Source organism: Gadus macrocephalus, chromosome 14 (assembly GCF_031168955.1).
Source record: "Gadus macrocephalus chromosome 14, ASM3116895v1".
NCBI lineage: Eukaryota > Metazoa > Chordata > Actinopteri > Gadiformes > Gadidae > Gadus > Gadus macrocephalus.
This window is the reverse complement of record NC_082395.1, coordinates 5,911,628-5,933,420: the sequence shown is the minus strand read 5'-3', so window position 1 is coordinate 5,933,420 and position 21,793 is coordinate 5,911,628. Positions and strand designations below refer to the sequence as shown.

Genomic DNA, 21,793 nt, shown 5'->3' with positions numbered 1-21,793 from the left:
TTTATTTTCTCTGTTGTGTGTCCATCAATCTGTCCATGCACACCTGTCAAAACACATTATGCTATCAAAATAAACATTCAAGACGGACAACCTTGATTAAAAAGGGCCTGTTGTCAAAATGACAAACATTCCATTATACATCCCATATACAGGCTATCCCTGGCTTAGACCATTACTGCAACCCATTGTCACCCCCTTCCTATCATCCCTCATTCCTTATGCACCCTGCAGGTGGTGGTGGTGGTGGTGGTGGTGGGTAAGAAAAGAGAGAAAAACCGAAGGGGCTGAAATAATAGCTTTATTGAAGTATTACTTTAATACTTCAATAGAAAATCACCCTGGTCCCAGCGTTTTCAATGGAGCAGTGCAGGAAGGCTGCGTAGCCCTGGGGCTACCTTGTAATGTGTGAGTGGAGGTATATGGCCTGTCACTTCAGATTAGAGAACAGCCTGTGTGTGTGTGTGTGTGTGTGTGTGTGTGTGTGTGTGTGTGTGTGGTGTGTGTGTGTGTGTGTGTGTGTGTGTGTGTGTGTGTGTGTGTGTGTGTGTGTGTGTGTGTGTGTGTATGTGTATGTGTGTGTGTGTGTGTGTGTGTGTGTGTGTGTGTGTGTGTGTGTGTGTGTGTGTGTGTGGTGGTATGTGTGGGCGTGTGTATGTGTGTGTGTGTGTGTGTGTGTGTGTGTGTGTGTGTGTGTGACAGATTGTGTGTGTGTGTGTGTGTGTGTGTGCGTGTGTTTATGTGTGTATCTGTGTGTGTGTGTGTGTGTGTGCGTGCGTGCGTGCGTGCGTGCGTGCGTGCGTGCGTGCGTGCGTGCGTGCGTGCGTGCGTGCGTGCGTGCGCGCGCGTGTGTGTGTGTGTGTGTGTGTGTGTGTGTGTTGGGGTTAGTTATTTCAACAGAGAAGCAACAGCTTATAATGGGAGGTGGAGCAAATTGTAGTTCATAAAAAAACCAAGAATGATATGTATGAATGAATAGAGATGCCGAGTGCTCTGTGTAATTGTAGTACACCTGTACACCATGTTGATGTGGGGGTAAAGGCGGTGGATGTTTTCGTAGGCGGGGAGATTCTAAATGTAACTGATGATACAGCCTGGAACGAGTCAATTATTTGGCTTCCCACTCGTTTTTTACTTTGTTGCTGTTATTCCCCTGGCTCGCATGAATCAAAACACCGGCTGAGGGAATCTGGCTCAACAGTCAAATCGCATTGCCATACTTTTGTATGTTGTTGTTTGCTTATCCATCCATCGTCTTGTCCATCTTATTCCCAAAAGATTTAAACCATTAAGGAACAAATGTTTAAAAAGCTTATACTTAGTCTCTATGACAGCAATGTGATAAGCTCAAAACAATACTTATATTTGTCCCCTAATCTCCTTAATATATAACCTTTTGCTCTTGCCTTTGAGACTGTGATAGAGTTGGATTTACCATGACATTATATATTATTTAGATGCTAGATATTGAAACATGTTCACATTGAATCACTTGAGAGAAACATGTTATTTAAATGGAGATAGTATATTCATGTATTAATTGCTTCAGGGAAATCCTGGTGTTACAACAGCAAATCACAGAAAGAATGGCAATTTCAAGGCCGGATACAAAATAAATAAATAAATATATATATATATATATATATATATATATATATATATATATATATCAATAGAATATGTGTGCAAAAATAGACCCAATGTACTAAAATACATTTAGTGGTTGTTTTACGTCTTGTAGGCCTTTCGTATGGATGTGTAATGTTAAAAAAGACAAAAAAATAACGAATCCATTTGTGGCTCTGCTATGGGCCAAAAGCTCTGGGCCAAACCACCTGCACGGCTTCAGCCAGTGAGCGCACGATGCGTTGGTCACCTGACCAAAACTCCGGATCACGTGACCAACATCCCATCCTCGCCATTTTGCAGTGTGGCAGAACACAGAGGGCCACTTTTTATGGCTAGCGAATAAAACAAAGCGTTTCATGTTTTGAGGCCAAAGACCATCGAACATTTCCGGATCAGTGAGTACAACGCTGTTCAAGGGCAGCACATGTAGAATAAGGATCGTTATCCATTAACGCAAACATCATTCCAATGTCCTTGTACGCTCATGTCTGCAACTATTTTCCCTGTAGCTCACATAAACTCGCATGTGTGTGAGTCAGAGTGTGTGTGTGTGTGTGAGTGTGTTGGTAGCAGCAACTTAACCATGAGGCTAACTCACTAGCTGTCAGTGACCGTAACGCCCTCTCTTTAACGTGTTGGCATTATTTCAACCTCATAAAAGTTGGATGTACATCATCGCTGTCAACTCGAGGTCCACTATTTAGATATGTTGGGTGACTGTCTACTGTCGGGTGATCGGATGTCTGTGCCCAAGCACTCGGCAATCTCTATCTACCCGGAACGTGTCAAGGGAGAGACATATTTTTAGCTTCTGACATAACCTGTTGTAAATCTGTTGCTTCTCATCATCATTCCTTTCTAGGAATCCAGAGGTTGCATTGGACATTTATATTGCTGAATATATCTGACTTCCTGCTTTCCACAGTATCCCATAGCATTGTTGGAGCACAAAAGCAGAAGTCATTAAGGGAAGCTGTGGTTAGGTGAAGGCAAAAGAGGGAAAGGGATTTCCACCACATATTCGGTTGCTGCTTTTTCTTTTTTTTCTTAAGCTCCAATGTTTATAAACACATTCCCATGATCATAGGCAATCATGGCCGTACCAGGGTGTGTTGCTGCTGTAATCGTACCCTTCTGTTATTTGCATGGAATCCTAGTATCAAGAAAAAAGGGCAAAAATGTATTTCTGAGGGTAAATCAAAATAATTCAGGCAATTTAAACAATGTTATTATAGTGATATAATGAAAAACTTTGTAAAAACTTAACGTGACACCCATTCTGAAGGCTTTCAGTACCCTTCACTATCAGAAGCTTGAAAGCTTCAAAGGGCGTGTCTTATCATGTTACATTCGCCCCAGGCGCTGTGTTTCACTCAATACACTGGCAGTGTTATGATTCAACTTTCAAAGCTATTCATCTGACTTTGGATGATGATTTTATTTTTTTCATGTTGGCACATGGCACTATATCCAAAGCGACCTACAGTGATTGTAGCAAGTCTCCCAAATGGGTATTAGACCTTTGCGCAATGGAGTTTGTTTCCAGAGAGTCGGCTATTGTAGAAGACACCACAAACACATCTCTCTCTCTGCCTCTGCTAGGTCAGAATGAAAAAGTGTGCAAACAAACAATCCCCTCATTCTTTTCCCTTCTGTGCTCCGTCTCTCTCTCTCTCCCAACCGCAGGTAATGGAGGAGATCAGCGATGTGGCTGTGCTCATCGCTCATTCCTCTCCAGCCTCGACCACAACCCTATCCACCTCCACGTCCTCCTCCGCCTCCGGAGGCCCGCCTCCGGGGTCCCACAGCAGGCAGGTGCTGGCGGCGGAGCGGGAGGTGTGCCAGCGGCTGCAGCAGAAGCAGGCCGCCGACTCGCTCATCCAGGTCATCCAGAAGCTCAGCAAGATCGTGGAGAAGCGCCCGCAGCGGCGGTGCACGGTCGCTGGCCAGAAGAGGCCGCCGGCCCAGCAGGGCTCCGGCAGAGCAGCAGGCGGCGGCGGAGGAGCAGTGGGAGGCTCCGATGGGACCACGGTGAGCCGAGGAACCTCACCCTGCAAGAGAGTGAGGCGGAGCTTCAAAGAGGAGGCGGTGACTCCCGAGGCCCGCGACAGCATGAGCCCCGACCCCGCCGCACTCTCAAACAACGTTGCCCCCGCGGCCGCCGACGACGCTGAGGTCGCCGACATCGGCAGCCGCGCGGGCGTCCAAAGCAGCCGGACGGTGACGTGCTACCAGTGCAGCCTGTGCCGCTTCCTGTCCCCCACGCTCGGCCAGCTGAAGGAGCACCTGCGGCAGCACGACGAGCAGCACAGCGACCTGCTCCTCATGTGCTCCGAGTGCCACTACACCTCCCCCCACCAGGGGGAGCTGGAGGCGCACGTCAGGCTGCACTTTGAGGACGACGCGGCGGGCGCCCTGCACACGGGGCTGGCGCCGCTGGTGAGCAGCTTCGAGGACCTCCGCGACGGCGAGAAGGAGGCGGCGCTGAGGCTGCTGGAGCGGCACGCCCGCGCCGCCGACGAGGAGGAGGACGGCGGCGTCAAGGCCGAGGCCAAGGGCGAGTTGTGCGACGTCGGCGAGGAGGAGCTGTCGCAGAAGAAGAAGTGGTACAGCTACGAGGAGTACGGCTTGTACCGCTGCCTGATTTGCAGCTACGTGTGCAGCCAGCAGCGCATGCTCAAGACCCACGCCTGGAAGCACGCCGGCCTCGTCGACTGCTCCTACCCCATCTTTGAGGACGACACCGGGCCGCTGGCGGGGAGGAAAGACGCCCAGGCTACCAAGGCCGCCCCCCCCGGCCACGCTTACCTCGCGGCCAGGGAGGAGGTGATCATGCTGTCGCCGGCCCTCCAGGAAAAAGGCCCCCAGCACAGCATCCCCGGCGCCTTTCAGGTGCAGCTCTGCGTGCCGATGGCCGTCGAGAACGAGAGGGATCCCATGAGCCAATCCGTGGAGAAGCACAACGGCGATCCCGTAGCAGCAGCAGCAGAAGACCTGGAGCTAGGCGGGGTCGGGGAGTACCAGGTGAAAGACCTAAACACGGAAGAAGAGGAGGAGGAAGAAGAACCACCCTTGGAGGAAGTCCAAGCGAACGCCGAGGCTGAGATGGCGGGGAACCACGGCCACAGCTCCCAGACGGACAGCCTGCTGTCCTCGGCCCAGAAGATCATCAGCTGCAGCCCCAACGGCGCGGGACACATCAACGTCATCGTGGAGAGGCTGCCCTCGGCCGAAGACTCCGTCATGGCCGCCAACGCGCCCCTCCTCGGCCCGGACATGTGCGGCCCGGACGAGAGAATACCGGACAGAGAGGAGGTGGTGGAGGAAGAGGAGGACGAGTCGCGGCCCGCGGAGGAGACTGTGATGCTGGACTGCGCAGGGGAGGTCGTGAAGGAACAGGTGGGGGTCACCTGGGAGGTCGAGAGCGACCTCTGCGTCGAAACTACCATCTCGTCGGCGGTGGCTGCGACGGAGGCGGCGGTCCAAACCATCGCGAGCAGCGAGCCCCTCCGCGACGAGAACGTCCCCCCCTTGGGCCGGACCCGGACCAACTCGGAGTCCCTCCGCCTGCACTCTCTGGTGGCCGAGGCCCTGGTCGCCATGCCCATGAGAACCCCCGAGCCGTACAACTGCAGCGGCGGCGGGGGTCCCAAGGCCTGCCTCAAGGCCGTCAAAGCCCGAGTGCAGAGTCCCGGCGCGGGCCAGAGGCTCCACGCGGGCCCGACTGCTCTGGTCGAGCTAGAGCGCTGTGCGGACGCCGAGGGGGCGGAGGATGTCGGCGCGCTGATCCCCCTCAGGCTGGGCCTGGTGGAGGTGGACGAGGAGGGTCCCGCCGCCAAGGCCGGCATCAGCCTGTCCCTGCTGACCGTCATCGAGAGGCTCCGCGAGCGCTCGGACCAGAATGCCACGGACGAGGACATCCTGAAGGAGCTGCAGGACAACGCGCAGTTCCACAACGGCGGCGCGGCGGCGGCGGCGGGGGCGGCGGACGACGTGGCCAGTATAGACCGGGTGGTCTCCACGGTCACGGACGGGGGTCTGGTGGACTACATCCCAGGCAGCGAGAGGCCCTACCGCTGCAGGCTGTGTCACTACAGCAGCGGCAACAAGGGCTACATCAAGCAGCACCTGCGGGTGCACAGGCAGAGGGAGCCCTATCAGTGTCCCATCTGCGAGCACATCGCCCTGGACAGCAAGGACCTCGAGAGCCACATGATCCACCACTGCAAGGCCAGGACGTACCAGTGCAAGCAGTGCTCCAGCACCTTCCACTACAAGGTGAGCTGAGACGGACGCGCAAGCCTTCTTTTTGATCTGCGCCTCGCACAACCTTACGTGTATATTTTTTGCGATTTGTAATTTAAGCTAATGTTAATATGTACTAAATGAAACCGGTGTAGCCTAAATGTTCCGTCTAGAGGTCTGGATATGCCATTGTTTAAGCCAATGCTCTTACTGCATTGACAAAACGTGTGCAACTTGCCAGTTTTCAGAGGCTGTGTTGGGATGAACTTAAGTGACCCCTGGAAATACTTTAATGCTGCGATCATTATGTTCGAGAGAAGGCTTATCGATCAAGTTTCTTCTGCAGCATTTAATTAGGGGCGTTCAAACAGAAGATGTGTGTGGATATATATATATATATAGGATAGATATCTCCAGAAGGGCCGCAACACCGCCGCTTTTGCTGCCTGGTGGTGCACTGCTGTTGCAGTAGTATGCCGACTTCAGCAGAGGTGAGGCTATTGATCCCCTTGCTACATGAGAAGCCGAGCAGTGGGCTACCGCCGATCATTAGGCTCATCATATTATTCAGGCCAGGTTTGGGAGTCCATGGAGAGGGCATTTGGCAGAAGCTCCTAGCGAGAGAGAACCCTATAACTCTGGGAGTGCTTGAACTGTACTGTCGATCAACCGCTTTTAAAAGATGGACGTTCTCTCGTCATTTTCCCTTCGGTCACGAGTGGAAGAAAATTCCAGTGATGGAATTTTTATGTTATGCTAAATCATGCATGATTCTACTGCTGCACTGCATCCATCTACTCCCATCATGTTTGAAACTACCAGTGCAAACGAATGTCATTCAGCAGAGGTTCATAAGACAATCTTACGGCGAGACTAGTTTATCGATTTCGCACAAAAACAAACGGTTTTAAGTTGGTTGTAAGAAACACCAAAAAAGTGAACCCAAGAGGGTGTAATTCTGAGCAGAACACATTGAGGGGTGTGTCGTTGATGTCGCCTGGCTTTCTTCCATTCAGAACCTCTTGAGGAGCCACGAGCAGGAGCAGCACGGGCAGGGCCTCACGGGCCCCGCCCTCACGCCCCTCGCCGAGGCCATGGCCGCCGCAGAGGAGGTGGAGCTCGCCATGGAGGAGGGTAAGATGACCGAGAGCGGGGCGACTGGGGAGTTTGAGGAGCTTCCTTACTTTTAGACTTTTAGAGCATTTAGCAGACGCTTTTATCCAAAGCGACTTACAATAAGTACATTTGTCAGAGGAAAGAGAAACGATATATCCGTCAGTACAGTAAAGATGTTCTTGGAAACAAGTGCCACGTACTTACAGTTGTTAGGTTAACCCCTTCCCTGTATCCAACAAAGATAGCTAGGATAAGACGATACACAATGCAAGGTTTTATTTTCTATTTTCAAGTGCCAGGACGTACAACATACAATAAGTGTGTACATTAAGTGTATGGGGTGTACCTAAAGTGAAATTGGTTCAAACACAACATCAAAAATTAGTAACCATGCATGAATTAAATTTATATTCATCATTTCAATTTATCAATATCTTTATTAAGTGTTCTTAGCGACGTTTACTGTATTAAGTGCTTCGTTGTTATATCTTTGTTTTATCCATTGACTTCAGAAAGCAGCATGCCAAAAGTGTACAAGTGTGACGTGTGTGACTACACCAGCTCTACGTACGTTGGGGTGAGGAACCACCGGCGCATCCACAACTCGGACAAGCCTTACAGGTGAGCCCTCCACCTGGCCCCTGGCCATCAGTCCTCCATTTTCACTTTTTTTTCTGCTTCAAATTGGTGAAAGAAGAGTACTTAAGTTCGGAATGGATTAAACATTTCATAGTATTTAAATCCTAACATGCAATAGATCCTAAAATTAATATTATAACATTGTGGGAAAAAAAGGGTCCAGCATTACAGTCGTGGTGCAGGTCAATCCAAATGTTCTTTTGATGCCAAATTAATTTGGATATGTAATGTTGGGAATTCTAAGCCCCCATGTGGGTTTCCTCGTACATTCCAAAAGCATATAGCCTACACAGGAAAATCTGACTCAATTTCTTGGTTATGTCCAGCCTTTCTTTCAGCAACAGAAACAGCTTTCTCAAAATCTCCTTATATGGCCTTTGACTTGGAGCTTCTTTACGTGTCATATTATAAAAGACCACTAGGGAGCAGTAGCGGCTAAGGAAAGCCCGAATTATGCCGTATTTTTTCTCATCTCAAGTGTAAAAAATGCACACATTTACAAATGTTTGAATACATCCAAATTAAATGAATGCAATTTAAAAAAGAAAACTTCAAAGTAAAGGTATATGGTCTGAAATGTAATTAGGCTTAGTAAAAATAACCTAGCTATCTAAGAACTGACATTTCTCATGCACTTGGGAAAAACTGATGGTCAGAAATCATGATCATGATGAATCTGTACCAAAGATGAGGGATAGCTCGTAATATGTTGTGTTGTCGCAGGATTATTAGACTAACACAAATAGCAAAGTTCTCCCTTTGTATTCGGATTTTAAACTGCATAAAGGTCAGTGAAACCAAAATCCATGACCCAGTCCGACAGAGGGTTAAGCCTCTTGGACAACTATAGTCTAACACCACGGTGTGCGTGTGTTGATGTTTGGCATTCTGTCACTGCAGGATTTCGAGTGGCATTTTTCAGATACATCACTGTTTATAGCACTCATACACAACGACAGCACTAGTTTAAATGTGTCACATACTTTGCATTGGTCGTCACCATGGGGATAACACCCCCCCCCCTTCTAGAACTCTCCGCCCAAAACTGATTTATTTTGGTCTCATGCGTTCGAATTTGAGCTTAAACGGTGAAAGTGATGCTTAAACCTTCACTTTAAAAAATGTCTGGCTACGCCTTCTTCTACTCTATTACTAAAAGGTGTCACAGTTACTACATCCACTGCCAACAGCTTACTGAAATTAATTGAAAATTAAGCATTTGATTGTTTGTTATTTTCTGCAATTTGACTCGTTGCAATCATGCCATCGGTCCTCTTGTGTTTTCATGGGGCTGTACAAGCAACTAAAGAGAGTTTCAAAATAGAAACTAGCTAATCTAGATATCAAGCCCCCCAAGGCTCTGATTTCCAATCCATTAGGGTTTAGATATGGTTAACACTTTGGCAAATGATTATTTTCCCTTTTGGCTGAGGAACTGCTGAGTTCCCATCATCTAAATTGACATCTAGCAAGTTTATTTGAAAAGTGGATAGTCTTATTTTTTAATGAACTGAGGTACTAGTCAAAAGTCCTCGTACTTAAGTTGAGTTCTCAATTTCATTACAAAAGTTTTTGTAACCTTTTTATTTTTTAAATTATTTTTTGGTTAAATTATTTTTGGTTGCTTACTCAAAACTGCTCCCATTGGATGACTTGCTTGTGAGTTGAGAGAGAAATGTCGCAGTATTATTTCACATTAAATTGCCCTGATTTTTCCTATCTCGGATAAGTAATCAATAGCTACCATTCAACAGGGAGACAATTTCTTAATATCATATCATAAATTATATATATTATGTATTATCCATCATATAATATATGACGTTTCATTATGGTGTTTTTTCACTGTTACAACAAGTCCCTTAAGATTCCCTAGTAGAATCTTAAAGGTTTTCTCTGTGCAACAAAGCCTTTTCTGCGAGCCGAAACATAAAGGATAAATGTCCAACCCTAATGATATATACATCATCTAATATGGTCCTCTCTGTTGCCTCTCCACTGGTATGCAACCCACTCTAGCCCTGTTGTATTTATAAATGCAAAAGGATCGTCCGCATTAAGAGCTCAGGTGCTTGTCACACACAATCCAAGCCTGCATCTGTCTGGCATCCGGCGATGCTGTCTTGGCAGGAGACCCGGTGCACTGCCACCATATAAAGCACCACTCTTTGATGAGTGTCCCGGTGTTGTAATGCTATGTCGCTGTTGAAACCTTGCTTGTCAAAGCAAGCGGTGGGCGAATATACAAACATATATTTGAGACATCCTTGTAGATATACCGTGCATCTCGAGTTTAACTTGCGGTGTGTGTGTGTGTGTGTGTGTGTGTGTGTGTGTGTGTGTGTGTGTGTGTGTGTGTGTGTGTGTGTGTGTGTGTGTGTGTGTGTGTGTGTGTGTGTGTGGGTGGGTGGGTGGGTGGGTGGGTGGGTGGGTGGGTGGGTGGGTGGGTGGGTGGGTGGTCAGTCACTCTGTAAAGCTTAATTCATTTACAGGCCTTGCCTATAATGACGGAGACAATGAACGCCAGGCAGGGTCGGCTCAGCCTTATAAAAACTGTCTGTTGTTGCTGTTGTTCGAAACGAACAGCTCAGTTCCAGTAAGTGTATTTACAAGGGACTGTCCCACTATGGACAAGAAGGCACATCGATGGTTAAAGAAACTGCATTTTCCAGCTATTCGCATAGTTTCTACAAGCCCCACTTGCTACCCTTTTTCATACCAATTTATCGTAGGGTTGTAATTGACGATATCAAATAGTGAAGTCCTAGTTATATTTTAAACTACCTAATTTACTCTTGGCAAAGTCAATATTTTAAATTGGACCTGGCACATTTAATATTCGTATTACAGCAACGTTCTAAGCACACGCAAACCACGCGTCCAGGAGTTAATTTGATTCGATTTGAACGATATTACCAAATCCAAAATCCTCTCCACCCGCCATCCCTGCATTCCCGAAAAAACAGTCAGTTTTCAGGCTTTAATCCCATTGGCTGGTACAAACCAATCAACTGACACCTCAGGGGTATTTACGTCCCTTATTGCCTCGGTGTCACCAACCACTTTGATATCAAGGGTGCCACCGACGCCGTCCGCCGTCTCATGTTCCACGCGTACTCCTAAGTGGAGGCTACTTTGCTGATTACAAAGAGCCAGGCCGTCGCGCGGTAGAAGGGTGCTCCACTCCGAGGCTGAAAGGCTGTGAGCGCCAACCTCAACGTCTGTTATCCATCTGTGGAGATCCTTTCTGCCTTTCCCCTACCAGGGAAAGATAATGTAAATGCCATGTCATTTTATTTGGGTAAAAGTGTAATTTTCTGCAATCTTGCGGTGATTTGGGCACTTTCCCCTTTTCACACTGAAATGAATGTAAAGACGCCAAGGTGATTTGATTTGGATGTTGTCAATAGTACCCAACTCTTGTACAGAAAAACAACTTATTGTATTATTACCCCTTTCTCTACAACACACATAGTCTTACACAAAGATGCGCACACCAGCAATATAAGTTGGGAAAGCTTAATGAATGTTTTATTCTAAACTACGGAAGAGTTAATTGTCTATCTGATCACCGAAAACACTGCATGTGTGCTAGACACACCAGTATGAACCATGGATGGTCGTTCTGTCTGGAATCTATCCATGCACATTTCATGTCATTGTTATAATGAATGTCACGTCTGCTTTGAGCATGTGAAAACACAGCACTGGGAAAATGGCCTACACCTTATTGAGCCTCCAAACAGAACCTGTCCCCATTGCTGCATTGGTCTTCTCTGTAATACCTTATTTCTTGATTCAGGATTTCAGGATTTCAGGGTGGTATTTGTTTTTATCCTTTGGAAATGTCAAAGCAAACTAGTACGAAGTATAAATAACCACCTTTTTATTTTCCAACACAACTGTCGTTTCTCTGCGTCGGGTTTCTTTGTGACTTACTGAGCTCTTACGTAACATGCTCGTGGGGTCGTTTGCTTATCATTTGTTGTTCACTTGATATACTTACGCATACTTTGTTAAATACCTACTTGATGATGCCAAACACTCCACAGTGTTTAAAAGCCAAACACAAAGTGTTTAAAAGACGACGGGAGTTAACTTCCCGGATAACAAATGGGTGAAAGCAAAATCAAGAAGGTCAAGCACAACTTTCATAACTCTATTCTGAGTGTGCATTGTAAAATAAACTCTGTGATCCTCAGAAGCCCTTTGAAAAGCAAGCAATTCAGTCGCCTACTTGGTGACCAAAGCACACAGAATCACTCTTCACCCTGTTGCATGTTGACCTTCAGACCGTCCGTCCATCCATGCTAGTCTGTTGAGCAGAATCACAGAAGGCACTCCACGACATTAAAGCACTTGAGCATATTGTGAGAGTCAGGAGACTCAAGCCACAAGAATAAGTCCCGGCGTCAGCCTTTCACTCCGGTTTCCTTCAAAGGATAAAGCTGGAGCACCTTACACAATGCGATGGTAGATGTCGTCAACAGTCATGGACACTTCTTTTTTTGATTCATGGTTTACGGAGGTTTTCAGTGAAAACGCTGAATAAATGATAGCCTCTTCTCGAGAGCCAAGCTGATATAAAAGAGGATGGCAAAAAATAAAAAGATAACTATTCAAAAACCTCCAAGCGAGGCCACGTGCACTTTTCTTTCTTCGACTTTTTATAAAAATGAAAACAAACAACCCTGTGGGTCTGTCCAATGTGACTTGGATCTATTTTGCGACTTTCAACAGTTTATCCTCCCTTACCCTTCTCTTCCAACAACCCCCCCCCCTCCTCCTCTTTCGGCCAATCAGGTGCTGTAGCTGTGACTTTGCCACCACCAACATGAACAGTCTGAAGAGCCACATGCGACGCCACCCCCAGGAGCACCAGTCTGTGCAGCTGCTGGAGCAGTACAGGTGAGGGGTCGGTTGGGGAAGGGTGCACTCCACAGCCGGCCTCGTGTTGTGACCCTGGTAGTCACGGATGTGGGAAATGGTGACGCAAGACTGCTTTCATTATTGTGTTATTGTTTGCTTTGGAGGCTGCGTGTTACTGTTTCGGTAAAACGCTCAGTATTGAGACGGTTTCTTTATTTTGACGCCGGAGAGAATTTGTGCCGTGTGCTTCTACCCGTGTCCTTGTCAATTTGTCTACAACTAAGCAGTGATAAATGTTTCACGGTGGAATCATGGTAGCTAGATGCCACAGTGTTTTCGTTTGGATGTTATTGATAGCACCTCTTGAGACTCTTGTACACACAAACACACTCAGCTTATTGTCTCATTCCTCCTTTACTCTGCACCAACACAAGGACGAACACACACAAACCAAACCTTTTCTATAGCGAAATGTAATGTTTCATTTTATTCTCGCGATTTAATGTCTGCACGTTGACCGTGACTGCGATTATTATTTTTGTTGAAATGAAACTAGGCACACATTTAATGACCCATCATTTTCTTATTGTGACCTGACAAGGATTATTAACTAGTAACTCAAGTTAATAAACAGCCCTGTGCGTAGCATAGCAAGGGATTAGCCTGCAACCGGAGGTACGTTCAGAGTTGCGTTGTATTATAAACTTGACTCAAACTTAGAAACCGCTGTTTTTATAGTACCTTTTTAAATTACCTTAGTTTAAGTAACCTTAGAATTTTAAAAGCAAAAACATTGTCGTTGTACTTTCTTCCCTGCTGCCTTTCCAACACGTACCATGGGTGATGCTGGTTTGGAAACATTTAAATATATGATAACTCTGTTTATAATATTTAGGGAGGACCAAGCAGGAATGGATTAAGTTATTTTCTTGTGTACATATTTTCTTTGCAATTTAACAACTGCCAGAGAAAACTATGGAAGGGTAGGCAAATTGTTTGTTGCATTTAGTTTTCCACAAAGGGCTTTCCTTGTTAAAATTTGAATAAACAATTATGTTTGGGGGTTTTCTCTCCAGAAAGGAATAATGATGGAAAAACAAACTTCTTTGGGTAGTTGGCAGAATTCTTCTAATCCTTGGAAAGGTGTCGTGTCAGGGATTCCCATTTCCACGGTCCCTCGCGTTGGATATTTAGTGGATCAAAGACGAGTAAAGTAATTGGGATGGGAGAAGCAGTGTTTTGTTGACTGGACACAATGGCTCTGGATTTTGAAAGAGAAATCCCCAGCTACTCTTGACTAGAATAAGAGCCCTTCCAGTGAATCCACTTGAACACAATACCAAGCACAAACTATGTCACTGTCTAACTGATTGCTTGGTACATTTCTCAATATCGTCCATACTTCCAAAGTTTGTACCCCTCAAGCCTCCCTCAAATAGTCACATTGCCGTGTTGGATAGAGGAATTTAGCTATTTATCAAGGTCTTCGATTTGATTAATATTCAGTCAGAATTTTTTTTCCACTTTTATATCTCATTTATCCATCACCGTGCTGATGAGAAGTTCAAATCATTTGAGGATTAGGCTTCATTGAGTCCCACTGTCTGAGCATTTCTAATTAAAGTCAGCCATTCTCCGTGGGGACCTTGCTACCCCTCTTTTCAGGATCCCAGGGATTTCTCTGACCTATTGAAAAGAAGCCTTTTTTCTTTAGCTCCTGGCTTTTTCTTCTTTAGTTCTTGGCTCTCCCCTCCCTTCCTCACCTGAATTCCCTACCATTCCTTTTTCTTTTCACTGTCGTTTTCTCACAAAAGTCAAGGCGGCAACCACAGCTTTCTTAATTTATTTTTCAGCAACACCACTTCAGTTACCCTGAACCCCAATTGCTTCTCTCTCTCACCTGCGTGTTACACGCCTTTCTAGCTTCCCCTGGGACTTGAGCCGTAAACCCTGGGGACGACTCCCTTAATAGAAAGGAGAACAAGGATTAGCAGAGCCTCCGCAAGCATATCAAATCAACTTAACCAACCTGATCCGCTTGCGTTGTCACCCTCGCTCTCTTTCATCTCCCCGCCTCACTCTCTCGCTCCCCCTCCACCCTTCTCCCCCTAGGTGCTCGCTCTGTGGCTACGTGTGCAGCCATCCGCCCTCGCTCAAGTCCCACATGTGGAAGCACGCCGGAGACCAGAACTACAACTATGAGCAGGTCAACAAAGCCATCAATGAGGCCATCACCCAGAGCAGCCGGTGAGCGTCGGGTCCCCTCTGGGCTCCACAGAGCCTGTGTAGCTGTATGGATTCGCTCTTGTCCTCTGCAGTCCTCTATAGCAGACTGCATGGATACATTCCATATCCTTCCTGATTTAATGGCAGGGTTTTCTCCCCCAGCACGCATCGAGTCATATTTTTATTCTGATCATTTGCACCCTGCTAGAATTTGAACAAGGCGCTGGTAAACACGCACCAACACTGCATGACAACCAGCGCCAGAAGAAGTCGACTTTTAGAAAGACGCATAAGCAAAGTAACCCCTCAGAGGGGTTTGAACAGTTTGGCCTTGTAGTGATGCTTCTCTTCCTCCCGTTTCCTGCATCCTTTTTACCTCCCCGTCTTCCCCCGTCCCCAGCGGCCCCCAGAAGCTGTCGGCCCTGTTGGAGCCCGTGGCAGAGCGCTCGGCCGCGGGATCCCCCCGGGACCCGGCCCCCAGGGGCCCCATCGAGGCGCCGATCGCCTTCACACCGACCGCCGCCGCCACCACCCCCGCCACCACCTCCGCACCGACGACGGAGCCCTCGGCGTTGGGCCCGACGATACCCAACGCCGTCGAACTGTCCCAGCTGTCGACGAGCGTCGAAGGGCAAAGCGCCACGCATCAGCCGCCACACGCGCCGGCCTCCCTCTCCGAGGGGCCCAAGCCGGCCCCGGGCCCACCGGCCGCCGGACACGGCCCACCGGCCGCCGGACACGGCCCCGGCATGGAGTACTGCGTGCTGCTCTTTTGCTGCTGCATCTGCGGCTTCGAGTCCACGAGCAAGGAGCGCCTGATGGAGCACATGAAGGAGCACGAGGGCGACATCATCAGCATCATCCTGAACAAGGAGCAGCCGCAGCCGGTCCTCCAGCCCGCAGGGGGCGACGCAGCACAGTGAGGCCTTAGCATAGGATCTTTACCTCTCTTCTCTATCGCTCTAGTCCGCCTCTTTCTAGATTTTTGTACACTCTGACTTGATGATACAAAAATACCATGAAGCACCCGCCTAGTAAAACACGGAGGGCCAAATGCCTTGGCCCCCGATGCACACGGCTGCATCCCAAGTGAGCCGTTTTCATCGTGTCGTCGACCGCACGGTCGACTCTCTACCATAACTTGAGCCAGTTTGTACCTCACAGAAGCAACCACACAATCTCTTCTCTATATGACATGGCATTTGTTTCCTTTGTATCTATTATCTTTCACATATTGAAGGCAAGGCAGCTGTAGTAATTGCTTTTGTAATATTTAATGTATTTATCCGTTTTACCTCCGTCACTCAAGCCTAGGGGAAAGAATTTTCTCCTGCTATTGTTCAAGCTCTTTCATGCCTGGGGGTATGAATCTGTTTTTCCTTCCAATATAATTTTAGGTTTATATACTTTGCATGTTCAGTCTCTTGTTATGCCGTTTCAACAGCCTTTAGTCCCGTTCGTTTTTTAGTAGGTTTTAGCTAATAGTTTCTAGATTAAAACTTATTTCACCATTCTTCAAGGTAATAATTTTTAATGAAACAAAAACAAATGATAATACGGCCTTCAAGGGAAAGGAAAATTATCTGCTTTTCAAAGTGCTAATGCTCCTTGTTCTGGATAAGTTTGGCCCGCAGAAGGAATATGAGTGCCACGCGACCACTAACTCACAAGAACAAAAATGGTGGCTGCCGGTTACGTGGGCTCCATCGCTGTTTTGAACATTGAGGATATTTGAAAAAGGGAAATGGGGGGTAGTTAAATAATTGATCAATCTGGCTCCATGGATCACCGACATGTTGTATTCTTTAACCTTGATTGTGGACACATTAATGTGCTGTGCACATTAGTCACAGGTGTAACCATTCACCCAGCATCTGTCATGTGTTCAGTTGCCATGGAAATAGCCCTGGCAAAATTCAGCGGCACTTTCCCTCGTTTTGTTAATATAACGAGAGGGCCGTTGCAGTCGGTGATGTAACAGCTTGATTGTTAGTAAAAGAAAAAGTGTATGAGACTAGTACTTCAGCTATTGCTGAAAGGTCTTAAAGCCAGAATGAAATATTTAAAGATAAAGGAAAATAAATAGTTGTATTTATTATGGTTTTATTTTCCTATTTTTTTCCCGCATAAAGTCTATTCATGTTCTCCAGCGTCAGGGGTTTATTCACCAGACCTCCCTCCCGTGGTTAGTATTCCTTCCCCCACACCAGCACTCTACTGGATACTGCTAAGTTCAACTTCAATTCACCCCAGTGAGGTCGTAAAGGTGAGCAATTCAGCCCAGGAGAGAATTCCAAATTCTCCCAAAATGTAGTCCAAAATCCAAATGGAGAAAAAACGAAAACATTCTATTGGGTAAGTTAAAGGACTAGTGACATTTTCATTTTTTAAAATGTCATTTGCAACTTCACCCGCTAAGCCCAAACCTTTAGAGCTGTGATGACTCAGGAGTCTACCTCCAGTCTTAAACTCGACCCACCATGATTCTAGACAAATTAGTGTAAAGGTTATGAAAATGGATTGTTGTAAGGGTGTTGGCAGAGTGTCGCACTGTAATAATCTTTCAAACCTCACACGCTACTTGACATGATGTTTTGTTTCTTCAAGCCATTAACTGGGCCTTATTGGTTTTACCACCACACCAACGGAGGTAAATGGATTGAAATGAGAGCATCCATATTCATGCACACTCTCCCCTCTCTTCTTTTGATGTTTCATAATGGCTTGCTCAGTCTATCTCATCCATCTCGGCGGGCCATTGTGCAGGCAGAGTCTGTCATCACAGAGCAGATTATCATTGGATGTCTTATCATTGTCTAGGATTCCAGGCACTCGGTTTTCTTTGAAAGAAACTGACAGTGTGTGGATATTTTCAATAAACAACCTTCAGTTTGAGTGAAGATTGTATTTATCTGCCGTAGACGGGGCCGTCCATACAACCGCACACTGAATCCAGTGTCCTGGCCTCCGTACCTCATTAGCCTCAGCAACTCTGGCGATGAAATTATCATTGAATTTGGGTTGAGGGGGTTGTTTTCCCATGTTGTCCGCTTACACTGTTGGCTGCTGTTGACTATAATAATTATGTAATTTCTCAGTTCAGGTGGTCATGGCCTTTTTCATGAGTGTGAATACTGATCATTTTTTTTGTGTTGCATATTCAAAATATTGAAGCGCCCACCTCCCCTTGGTTCTTGGAATGCGTTTAATAGCCCCGCCACAACCTTTGTATTAGTGTCAAATAGTCCTCAGGCAGTCCAAGCGCAGTGGAACAGACAATTTAAGTGCCAAATATGTCTTCAAATTGATCATTTATAACATGAAAAGCTCTATTGTAAGCCACTGAATGTGAAGGGAAAAATACATTATTATTTTTGATTATTTTTGAACTAGTTGCCTTTTGGTTCATAAGTGTAACAAAGACGTATGTAGTCTGCTTTTGTGTCATACTATAGTTATCCATATTATAACTATTATTATTTGAAGCCCTGAATCGAATATCCCTCCCAGGCACCCACACGAAAGGTGAAAGGCTTTTGTTCCAACAAGTAATTATTGAATTGGTACTGTATTTTTGCTATGTATATACTGTAGTTTAATACTGTAGAATATTAAATATAAAACATTTTTTTCTTCAAAGAAGAAATAAAATACTTTTTTATGATTGTTTAAAAACACTACAGCAAATTTCTATAGGAATGTGTGAGTTCATGGTGTTTATTATTTTTCATTCATTTTTACTTGTATTTAAGGGAACTGATATTTTAAGAAGAAAAAGAAACACACACACAACTGGGTGAGTTAAAACCAAAGGTGCTAGAGAATGTGTAAAAAAAAAACATGAACTCTGTGCTTATCTGTTGACAAAAGTTTTGTAATTCAATATGGAACCTGCTCCCAAACCTTGATGTGATGCTTGCTTTGTTTTTATTTATTATTTTGGGAACATCATAGGCAGTATTATGTCGCAATTTTGCCATTGTATTTTGGTAATAAAGACTGGGAAATAGGAAGAAAATAATTCTATTGGTCGTTTTGTATTGATTCAAACATGTCATGAAAGTTTTGTGGGAAGGGCTTTAACTAACAAATACCTGCACTAGAAAAAAGTCCTTCTGAAATGCTGCTTGGAAAACAAGATCTTCATACTCTTGTAGGTCCTGTCACAGCTGGGCCGAACAACGCTGAGCCTCTAAATTAAGGTTGTAAAACCTTCTACAGAAGGCTTTCCCTAATCTTCATTGTGGCGTGCGTAACCCAACAGAACATACACGTTTGTTTCCCGATGGTATGCCTGTCTCTGTGAGTTTGTTGTGAGATTCCCATGCTCGTATGCAAGTTACCGAGGTAGAGGGGGAACATTTAGAAATTTACATTTTAAAACATTAGTTTCGACCTTGCATTGCATCACCTCAACTCCTCCTCCTCCGGCCTACCAACCCGTCGGCAACGGGTTGCATTTCTAAAAGTCCGGTCCAGCAGACATAGTCCTGTGGTCCACAACATTGAGACCATTACACGGAGAGATGGAGTGGGTTTGAACAGACTTTTTTTTTCTGTTTCTGTGAGGCGTACAGACGGTACCACCCGAGGGTAGAAAATACCCATTGTGTGTATTTATTAGTGATGTGGAGCTGCAGGGTTTGGGTTGGGTCAGTGGGAGGGCTGGAGCTGAATTGCATAAGAAGTTACTGCAAGGCTTTATCCAGAGTTCTGCATAGTCTGAATCCATATATGTAGCAGACGGTGTAAGACTGAGGGTTTTATGTAAACATATTTATAGATATATTACTCCCTTGTTTAACCAAACATTCCCATAAAAAAGCCATCACTGTCTGAGTTGGATGGCGTATCTTTTTAGTGTTTGCAATAAATCCCCTTATTACTTCCACCTCTACTACATTATGTCCCTCATCAAGATCTTCTATTTGATCTTCTATTTGTCATTATAGCAGCTGGGTTTATGTCCTGAAAAATAAACACTCTTCAAGGTCCCCTCGAATCTCTAAAACTAGTTGGTATTAAAATTAACGACTGAAAAGGATTCCGCAGCACATAAACATCATTATGCACATCAGTACAACATGTGCCATTCATTCAGTGAAAGATTGTAAAAAAAATAGCAGTGTGAGGACTTCAGTTATTCATCAGGAAGCACACATAGGCTGCTGTATTGAAAGCACTGCTAAATATTAAAGTAGAACTATACTATAGTTGATCGATTTCCTCACCAGTTAAAGTGCATGTTTGAATGGTTCTTTCCTTCAATGTTGGGCAAAGTGCAGCTTGTTTATTTCAAACCACCTTTCTCTCTCTGTGCTGAATTCCTTTCATTTGCATCGGTTATTCCTCTGTTGGAAGCAAAGGTTCAGAGGTCAAAGCACAGCTTTTCTTCTGCATTTCTGAAAAAAAAGAGTTTGAATTATGTTTTTGTCGGCTGTATCCAAAGCGAAAGGGATATTCTACTATGAATGCAATCTTTTATAACTCTGATATAAAGCATAGACCAACGCAATGCAACACTCGCCAAACATTTCTAATTTGTTTGGAGGTTGAAACAACATGATTGGTTGCGCCCGGGTCAATTAATGTTTGAAAGTTATTTTGTTAGGACGTCGTTTTTGGACCTTATTTAAACCATGATGTTCATTTGATGTTATTCTACAACCCGAGTTTAACAATCTATTAACGGTCATTATACTTTCTCTCCAAAGCAAAGAAAGTCTAGCAGTTGAGTTAGCTTTGATCAACAATGCTGAAAATCTGCCCGTTTTCATATATATACATAAATAGCCCATTTGAAAGTCTTCAATAGTTTAAATATTTTATTTAGAAGTCTGAAAAAAGAAACACATTGACTCAACAGAATGTAGTAAGAAAAATGAAATTTTTTCTGTAGAATCTACAACTGATATCCAGTACTATCCTAAACCTTCTGCTTCTTGCTATATCTCAGTGAGTGGTTGTGTTTCCAGCATGTTTGTTACCGACACGTCATAGACATGTTTCAAGTGTTTGCTTGTGGAAAGGTCCAGCTGATTTTAAATTCTCACCCAGCATAAGTAAAAAAGTATGGAAACGTAAGACTTCCCTGCCGAATTGTTGTGGAATTAATGGTAGGCAACACAAATAATGTCTGTTCTATAAGAACCCTCCCATTCTTCCATGGATTCTCCATTATTTTACTCTTCTCTCCCGCTGTTGTCATGTTTAAATGCTTTCGTTGCGCGGGTGAGAGTGAGTTCACACCCTCACACTATCACACTCTGCACTATCATGCTCGCACCTGGTGGTAACATAGGGCCCTTTAACTGCAATTTTTTCTAGCTAACAAGTCACAATCTCGACTGGCTGGCAAAAAAAAAGTTTAGTTTTGCGTTGGATTTCAATAATTAGGTTATTATATGGCCATTTATACACAAATAACTTCAACAACTGCCAATCAATGTCTCAACCGATGATTGGTGAATTATTCTATTCAGAGCAAGTCCATTCCTTTTTTCTCTGTGTTCGACAGCTTTGACAGACTTTCACTTAGGCTACCAACACTGGTAGAATGAAATGGCAAGTGCATAGATGCCCGCCAAAGCACTTACCTGAAAGTACTGGATAATAGGCCTAAATAATCGTTTGGAGGCGAAATACAAATTAAATTGTACACATTTGTACATTATTTCTCATTTATGTTGGATAAGTCATTCGAAGAAATATAGTTAAACACGGTTATTAATAAGGCTATTATCATTCTTTTTTTCTCCATAGCCTAATTAACAATTGTCATTCACCTGAAGTTGCCATAATGAATCCCTGTATCATAGCCGACAATTCTTGTCATAAATGACATATTCTACATTGTTCAGTTGATATGGAGTTTAAATTGAAGTGATGCCCAAAGCAATAAAGGTGCTAGCAAAACAGGAATAAATATATGTGATTTGGATGGTCACCGTCACAACTGAGCAAGCCGGGCTATCAACAACCAAATAATTAATAACCCAAAAGTAATACAAAAAAACATTTAAGCGCAGCTTTCACAGCCTTTCACACACAAACTTTCCCACCCATCCACAAA

At 45.0% G+C, this 21,793-nt stretch overlaps 1 protein-coding gene across 1 annotated transcript; it reads left to right on the top strand.

Annotated features, from left to right (window-relative positions):
• Positions 1-1,905: 1,905 nt before the first annotated feature.
• znf507 (zinc finger protein 507) lies at positions 1,906-18,623 on the top strand. The gene is made up of 7 exons (XM_060070915.1): positions 1,906-2,021; positions 3,313-5,904; positions 6,888-7,005; positions 7,500-7,608; positions 12,430-12,534; positions 14,608-14,742; positions 15,122-18,623. The coding sequence occupies exons 2-7, from the start codon at positions 3,316-3,318 to the stop codon at positions 15,642-15,644; spliced, it is 3,579 nt and encodes a 1,192-aa protein (XP_059926898.1). The 5' UTR covers positions 1,906-2,021; positions 3,313-3,315; the 3' UTR covers positions 15,645-18,623.
• The last annotated feature ends 3,170 nt before the right edge of the window (positions 18,624-21,793 follow it).

Excerpts from the sequence above, each read along its gene's own strand:
- znf507 (XM_060070915.1), top strand. The coding sequence starts at position 3,316 with ATGGAGGAGATCAGCGATGTGGCTGTGCTCATCGCTCATTCCTCTCCA. Across the intron at positions 7,609-12,429 it reads AACTCGGACAAGCCTTACAG|GTGCTGTAGCTGTGACTTTG; the intron begins GTGAGCCCTCCA and ends TCGGCCAATCAG. Across the intron at positions 14,743-15,121 it reads GCCATCACCCAGAGCAGCCG|CGGCCCCCAGAAGCTGTCGG; the intron begins GTGAGCGTCGGG and ends CCCCGTCCCCAG.